Here is an 8,065-nt window from a genome sequence, read left to right as displayed (position 1 = left end):
GCTTCACCATCCTAGCGCCATGCATCTGGCGACCTATCGCACTTGGATCCGGTTTCTGGGTTGTCACGGCAGGGCCGGATGTCTCTGACTTCAAATGAAAAAGTCTGAGTGCCACGGTTGCTTGTGGCTGATCCGAGAAGCTGCACTTGTGCTGCTGCTCGAGAGGGAGGCGCAGTGAAAGCTCTGCTGTTGTTCGAAACCGTGAGCAGTAGTGGTGTCGAAGGCAAAGCGATATGATGGCGAGCTCTGATGAACGCCAATATTGGCATTCGTCCGAGAGTCGAAATAAGAAGGTATTTGGGCTCGTACAACAGCGTCTCCTTCATGCGGAGCCGCTGAAAGAGGGTCAATGTCGCCACCGATGTCCTCGCCGCCATGATCGTTGGCGTCCTCATGTCTATACACGTCGCTATGCTCATTCTCAGGTGTATGATCCAATAAGGCGCGAGGTCCATAGGACAGGAGATACCCATGTTACCCATGTCCTCGGCGACTTGATCGTGTCGACCGATCTCGACATCGGGCAACGAGGCAATAGAACTCAAGTCATCTGCATGATCACGACGACAGCCCCAGTGCAGTGCAGTGCTCACTAAAGAGAGAAGAGAGACGGCGGGGGCGATTTCCTTCTGCGCTCTCTCTTCAAGTGTCAGACAGATGCATGCATCAACGAAGTTTCGGAGGGTTTGTATTTCCTCTTCCGCCTACCGCCATCCATGGATCAGGCTTCCCGAAGCCATCTCGGTGCCGGGTGCCGGGTGAGTACACTGCGAATTACCCTGCCTAGCAAAACAGGGTGGCTTACATCCAGAACAAGCATGCCCCGATACAATATTCGAGGCAAGGAACGGTATGTTACCAAAGCAAAGTGATGAAAAGGAAGGAAGGATGGCGGTGGAATGAATGAATGAATGGATGGATGGATTGATGAGAATAGACATTGACATGTGAAGGCTGGGGACTGGGGGAACAAAGTTCCGCAGGCAGAATGGTAGGCGCTCGATCCCGTGACTTGTCATCAAATTCACGACTTTGTTCTTTATCACTCCAGCGCATCATCGCCATGCTGTAATGCAACACAACACCAAAAGCCAACTCTCCTGAATCAAACAGTCCTGCCTCAGCCACGCACCTCCCCCCGCCAAGAAGCGAAGCAGTGAGGAATTGAATAAATGCTGCCACAGCGAGGGATGAATTTGACTGACTTACCTATCCAAGCTTTCTACCGGTCGAGTTTCACGATTGGAAATCTCGGGGATGGGAACTTCAGGCGGGCAACTGGGTGAAAACCCCCTCCCATCGAAGGAGGAATCAATGAAGGAGCCATTGCCATCGGCCGTGAGTGGCTTGCCACAAGAGACCTCAGCAGTAAAAAGTAGTGATGCTCCCATCCGCTTTGAGGTTGGCGATGCGCCCCAGCTCGGAAATCATGGGTTGCAGGGTCCAAAGCCGGCAGCCACCGCCGCCAATCTGGACCATGCTTCTCTGCCCTCCACCCAGCATGAAACGTCGGCCCACCGCGCAGAGGAAGCGTATGATGACCGTCGTCAGTGCTACTTGGAACGTGTTCGCGATATGGATCTTAGCGACCCTTGCGACCGAGCCTTCTTGCAAATGCCCTGGACCAAACTCGGAACTCTCAAGGTCTGTCTCTTCGAAGACCCTGACGGGGTACGGTATATCCTCCAGCCAAAGTTCACACATCTTCCCCGAGTCTCGACGTCGAAGCCGCCCGGCGCAGGCAACTATCAACCCGACATGTACTGGCTCTGTCCGTCTCAACGACGGGAAGGAGTACCGACGTGGGTAGTCCCAGCTGGCCAGATCTCTATTGCAGTGGCGGGTCAAGCTCTCCGCTATACCGGCTTCGAGGTTGTCGTTGATGGCGAGACAGAGGCGGCGTGGGTTCTTTTCGATCATGAGGCGGCTCGCTCGTATAATGCCTTTCTCGAGATCCAGAACGGGCAGCGGCGCTTCGCAGACGACCAAGATGTTGAAGATTTCGTGGTTGATCTCGTGGACCCCGGTCAGCTGTTCTCGGGTCTGCTGGCCGGTGGCGAAGGAGAAGGGCTTGTGTTTGACGCTGCTCGCATCATAGCCTCGTACCGGCAACTGGCAAAAGGCATTGCGTGGGCTCATGTGACCGACATGATACAGACCTCCCGCTGCAAGATCCTGCCTGAAATCCAGCAAGCCTACGAAGCAGCGCCAACATCGGAATCGGACGCGCCAGCCATCCCAGATGAGATGGGCTAGCTAGTCCAGGACAGCCGGCACTGAGCGAGCCAGGCCACCACTGTGGACTCTGTCGACTTTCGCTCTTTTACGCGACGGTCGAGAATGTAAAAACAAACACACAGAAGTGAGGGAAAACATGTAGGGACGAAAATCGATTGCACTCGTTCGCTCTACCATGGATTGTCGCCACGAACATTCTCACATTTTGCTCAGCTCTCCTTTCATACTGCGTCTGGTTTGTTGATTGTCTGAGCGACCGGCCACCTCTGGCAATCGATAGGAAAGGACTGCTTCTTCGTATCCAGCATCTGTTCGGACAACAGGCGGCTACTAGTAGGGGAGAAACACGCCCTGGATCTGCTGTTGGGTTGACCATTGCTGCGTTGCTCAATTCGGGAATGAGATTGGTATCAGTAAGAGCTCTTTTGATACAATGCTTGCATAAGGTATGAGGATGTCTACTCACAATATTTTCCTGGAACAGAGGAGGTCGGACCCATTGTCGGGAATTTGACAAGAGGCCAATACCTAGTCCAAAGTAACTGGACGTATGTGCCGGGCACACCGAGCTGTATCTCCGTCTGCATGATCGCGTGCGCGGATGAAAAGAACCGGTATTACATTGGTGGATCAGCCGAGAATTGGCCATTTGTCGGCAAGGAGATCAGCGAGATGCGCAAAGCAAGCCGGAACCCTTCAGCACACCGACCATCTTGCCATCCCTGGCAGAGTCATCACCGTCGATTCTACCGGCGCCAGTAAGCCGCCATGTTACACCTGTCAGTTCCGGTTCCGCGTCAACGAGGCTATCTCTGGGTGGGGACAAGAGGATAGTCCCACTGGCAACGGCAACGGCAACGCCGCATGGGCTTGCGCTGAGGTGCCGTGCTTCTTGGAGCACCTAGCGGATACCAACCCTGCTGGGCAAGCGTAAGACTAGTTGGTTGGTTGAAGTTGGTTCAGTTGAGGCGCTAAGATCCCGGGCCTTGGCTAGTTTTTACTGAAGATAGAGGGAAATCAAAGGCCTAATACAACAGCATACATGGAAAACGGTGCACTGTATCATGTTCTCCTCTTCTATGCTCCCATCGACTTGATGTGCGCTGATTTTCTTCTCTGTCCTCTTGAACACTTGAAGCACTTGACCAGGATCGTCATTGCCAAAGAGTGTCCCTTTCTTCTCCAATAATGGCGAGGTACAAGTTCTCTCTGAACCCGGACGGCCTGAAGTCGCGATCATTTGGAATGCCTGCCCACGTGGGACAGCAGCGTCAAGTTAGCCATGGGAAACCAAACCGCCATGTCCGGGAGAGAAACCCAGGCAGGCATGAGTTGAAGAGAGAGATGGCATACGTGTAAGCGGCCGAGCCCGCCATGCGCATTTGGATACTATCCGCGGCATTTTCCCATTCCGTGTACTGCACCAATAAATCTTTGGCTCTGCAAAGTCGAGGGGCGTATCTCGGAATGGCTCCCGGTCAACAGCACTCCCGGCGCCGCAGAGAATTGAACGGATGTCGCAGCTGGCAAAGATAGCGGTCGGCGTCTGGACGTTCAGCGGTTTGTGCCACCAGAAGGAGAGGGTGACAAGGGAACAAAAAACGAGGCCCGAGGTGGCGAGCTCTATTGGCGTGATTTGCAGTCCGTGTACGGCACGGCCGATGAGCCGCACGATGAGCCCGCCAGACTGGAAGCAGGCGAGTCCCTTGGCCAAGTGATCAGCCTTGCCTTTATCACTGATCTCGGATTTGGTGATGATGGGTGTCTGGACATGGCCGCGTTCGACGAGGTACGCCAGCTGCTTAGCTGTCACGAGGAAGGGTTTTATGCCAGCAGCGTGTAGGACGAAGCCGCCACTGTCAGCATAAAAGCCGTGCGAGATAGTCCAGCCAGTGTGGCCGAGTGCTTTCATGTCTTGCACCGACCGCCGAGCAGACTCGAGCTGGGCAAAGGCGAAGAGCATTGGTAACTCTGGGGCTAGGATGCCTAAGAGAACCCAGCGGAGCCTGCGAAGGAGCTGCGCCCTACTGCTATCATCTGGGGCTGGGAGATTCAGGTGCAGCATGGAGTATAGGCAAAGGAACAGGGTTGACACACAAGGCCAGATAATGTCCATCGTGCCTCGGGTTGTCGGTGACGAGACCCAGCCACGGTGGTCGGCTGGTGTAGCCGGGAGTAGTGTCTGTGTATGGTTTAAAGGCATAAGAGATCAAGAGAGAGGAGAAAGAATGAACAGCTTTTGGAGAGACTAAGAAAGAAAACGTGGTTGCGCAGTTGAGCTTCTTAACTCTTCTTTGCTTGATTTGAATGCTATTACGCCTACTCGTGGTTTGGCAGAAGGAACTGAACTTGTGTGTAACAACATCGACACGTCAGAACCCTGGGACATAATAATATTATATACGACTAAAGCCATGCGGTACCTTCCACAGCAGATTTTACATCAATTCTTAGCAATGTGTGTTGCATGTGTCTGTCCAGTGATGCTCGGGTCGGAAAGTCCAACTTCTTCTCCATCGCCATTCTCTGGTGTTCGCCGCAGAAGGGTACAGAGAAGTTTGTAGGCCACAAAGGCAGACAGCACCCACGTCGTCCAGGCACATGGCATTACATTATGATACATTTGCAGAGCGAGCTCGCTTAGCGCTCACCCGAGCACGCTGCTTTGAGGTATTCAGGAGGAGCCACTTTGAGTGAGCTGGGGCGCCATTGTGGGTGACTTGGGTGACTTGGGTAACCTGGGTGATTTTGGCTAAGCTATCAAAAATAAAAAAATTACTTATACACTCCAACGCTTCCACCACAAACATCGCGTGAAATTGCTGCCTCGCAGTAGCTGGACAAGAGAAGCTTGCCATAAGGGAGAAGCGATACATCCGTCAATCGGTCAAGTGGGCCCGCCAGAAACTTTGCAAGTCCCTCTTCTTGGAGACTCTAATAAAAGTATCTTGGAATATCCTACGTCACACGCTAGGCGAAATATTCCAACAAAAATACCAAGTAATCAAGCGGATAAAACTCATCAAAGAGAATTTAGAGGCTAGGCTTGCTCATACACATTCTTTTATAGGGAAAGAAAAGGTATTGGTAGAGGTATAGTTGAGTGTTCTATGTTCTTTGTAATTATTAATTAACTTACATGCTTTTCTACAAGGAATCTATTCTAACAAATATTAAAACAAGGTGGCAAGCTATGTCTACTAACAAGCACTCTTTTAATATATCACAAAACATTCTCAAAAAGAAAAAAAGATACCTTCAAGGCAGTAGGAAGCAGGTAGTCTATCAATTAGGATAAACTAGCATAAAGTCTAAGTCTTTAAAAAGCTAAGGAAATCAAACAAAGTGAAGTAAGTAGTAGCGAAATTAGTCACCTGACCTTCTGAAAAGGGTGGACCATCCCTTTAAGCGTGTACCACTAAGTCTGGTACTGATTGCTAATGATATCTGGCTCTTTTGATGAAGATCAGTCATCTTTTCTTAGCATTTGGTACCGGACTAAGTGTCACGCCGAAATAGCATCTAAAGAGATGGTCCTTTAACTCAATATATGGTCCAGAACATAACCCAATTCCCCCGACAACTGACTCCGAGAGCTTGCGCATAAATACGACTGAAATGACACAAATATACAAGCTCACGTCAAAGCTGAGATCCATTGCTGTTGCTGTTGTCGAGACTGGCCAGCAACTGGGCGCACAGACCACTCATACCCCAGCTTTACTTGATCGTGCGCTAGTGTACGATCGTAGCTCCTTCCTTAGCTTTGAATCCCACATGGAAGAGCCTCATCTCTGCGTAGGTACGATCCCTTCGCCTTGACAATATGGAGACAACCTGGCCGACGTGGACCTGGGCGCTGCCTGTTTTTTTGGCCTATATGCTGCTCTGCACCACTCTGCGGCACCACCAAAGAATGGCGATGGAGAAGAAGTTTGACTTTCCGACCAGAGCATCGCTAGCCAACATGACACTCGACCAAGCTTATGCAATCCAGAAATGGCTTGCTGAGCAAGAGTTTCCCACCACCTTCTCGGCCTCGCTATTCTTTGCTCTCTTCAAGGTATTCTGGTTGTGCCAGTCCTTGCCGGCAGCCAGCCCGACTAATGTTGCATGATTCCATAGACCTACGGTGTGCCTTCTATCTCCCGGCTGCTCGTAAGTACAGGGCAGTTTGCTAGCCACAACGACGACGACGACGACGACAAGTTGGCTAGGACCTCAAAGCGAGCCGCCGACACCAGCGTGCTGCTTACCAATATGGTGATGGCCAGGCCCGGCTCCACGCGAGCTATGGAATCTAAGGCGCGCACAAACTTCCTCCACGCCTCATATCGGCGAACTGGCAAGATATTGGACGACGATATGCTATACACGCTCAGTCTGTTCGTGCTGGAACCTATGCTCTGGACCGAAAAGTACGAGTGGCGTCGCTTGACCGATAAGGAGCGCTGCGCCATGGCCATATTCTGGAAGGCTCTCGGCGAGGACCTTGACATCTCGTACCAACAGCTCCCTTCACACCCGCAGGGCTGGGCCGACGGCCTGGCCTGGCTGGACGAGCTCGACACATGGAGGCGCGAGTACGCCGACCGCAGCATGACTTCGTCTGCTTGCAATGCTATCCTGGCCTCTTCAGCAATGGACATGATGCTCTACCGCTTACCAACTACACTCAAACCTGTCGGCCGGAATCTGCTCTGTACACTTGTTGGACCAAAGGTGGGAGAAGCATTGAGGTATGTCTTCTTTTTCTTTTCTTCTTCTTCTTCTATTCTTACGTCATTACAACTATCGGCTTACCTCTATTATTGCGTGGGACAGACTGCCTCTGCCTCCGACTGGCTACCAAGCTATGCTTCGTTTCCTCGTCAGTCTCCGAAAATTCCTTCTCCGCCATCTTCTCCTCCCGCGCCCATACTTTCTACGTCGCAAGTATCTCCTCGACAGCCCCCAGCCCTTTACCAGTCGATACAACGTTGCCCGCTGGCAGGTGCACCCCTGGTACGTTAAGCCTTCTTTCCAGGATCTCTGGGGGCCGAGGGCGTGGCTGCGATGGGCAAGAGGTGGCGCCTTGCCTGGACATTGGGACGACAAGTTCCTTCCTGCGGGGTACCGGCTCAGAGAGGTAGGGCCGGCCCAGCAGATTGGAAAGGGAGAGACAGAGATGAACGAGATGATTGAGACCTTGAAAGCCAAATGCTGTCACTGTTAGGTCACATAACCTCCACTACCTGCACCCACCTACCTTAGCTACCTACCCTTTCCACCTTCTATACCACCACCACTTAGACAGATACACACACTTTTGCTACACTATACCTAGGAAAGATAGGCTATACAGCTTTAACCTTAATTTATGAGCTTTGTGTCCCTTGTGTTCTCCTTACTGCTGTGCCCTGATATGGTAGCATGGCCTTTGTTTTGACAGTATTTTTATGTTTCTACGTTAAATACCGATCGTAGTATGCCTTATAGCCAGTCAAAGTCAAACAAAAAAAAGGTTATATAAGCTTCGGAAAATACCAGACTATACTTAGTAATCGACTAAATTAGGGTAGTTGGTGTCCTTGGTTCGTAAGCTATAGTAAACCTAAATCGATTTAGAAGATCAAAATCTGACAAATAAATGGTAGTATACCTCTTACTTTATAAGAGTAGACATCTATATACTAAAGCCTTTAATAAGCTAACGTTAAGATCCTTTGTAAAGACTCTCAAGCTAGTAAAGATATTACTAGTCATTAATATAAAAGTGAAAATAAAGATAAAGAGAAATACGGGCCAGATAGATAGTCTATTCAACTGGCTATGGTCTCAATGACGA

General features: G+C 50.9%; 2 protein-coding genes across 2 annotated transcripts; both read left to right on the top strand.

Annotated features, from left to right (window-relative positions):
• Positions 1-1,614: 1,614 nt before the first annotated feature.
• Positions 1,615-2,256, top strand: UCRPA7_7807 (hypothetical protein; the record flags this gene model as incomplete). The annotated part of the gene is made up of 2 exons (XM_007920320.1): positions 1,615-1,771; positions 1,838-2,256. The coding sequence occupies 2 exons, from the start codon at positions 1,615-1,617 to the stop codon at positions 2,254-2,256; spliced, it is 576 nt and encodes a 191-aa protein (XP_007918511.1).
• A 3,949-nt stretch (positions 2,257-6,205) lies between these two features.
• Positions 6,206-7,453, top strand: UCRPA7_7806 (hypothetical protein; the record flags this gene model as incomplete). The annotated part of the gene is made up of 3 exons (XM_007920325.1): positions 6,206-6,301; positions 6,364-6,977; positions 7,063-7,453. 3 exons carry the CDS (start codon positions 6,206-6,208, stop codon positions 7,451-7,453), a joined length of 1,101 nt encoding a protein of 366 aa, XP_007918516.1.
• Between the last annotated feature and the right edge of the window lie 612 nt (positions 7,454-8,065).

Source organism: Phaeoacremonium minimum (assembly GCF_000392275.1).
Source record: "Phaeoacremonium minimum UCRPA7 unplaced genomic scaffold PA7_03_scaffold_556, whole genome shotgun sequence".
NCBI classification, from domain to species: Eukaryota; Fungi; Ascomycota; class Sordariomycetes; order Togniniales; family Togniniaceae; genus Phaeoacremonium; species Phaeoacremonium minimum.
The sequence above is the reverse complement of the archived record's forward strand: the minus strand, read 5'-3'. Positions and strand labels throughout refer to the sequence as shown.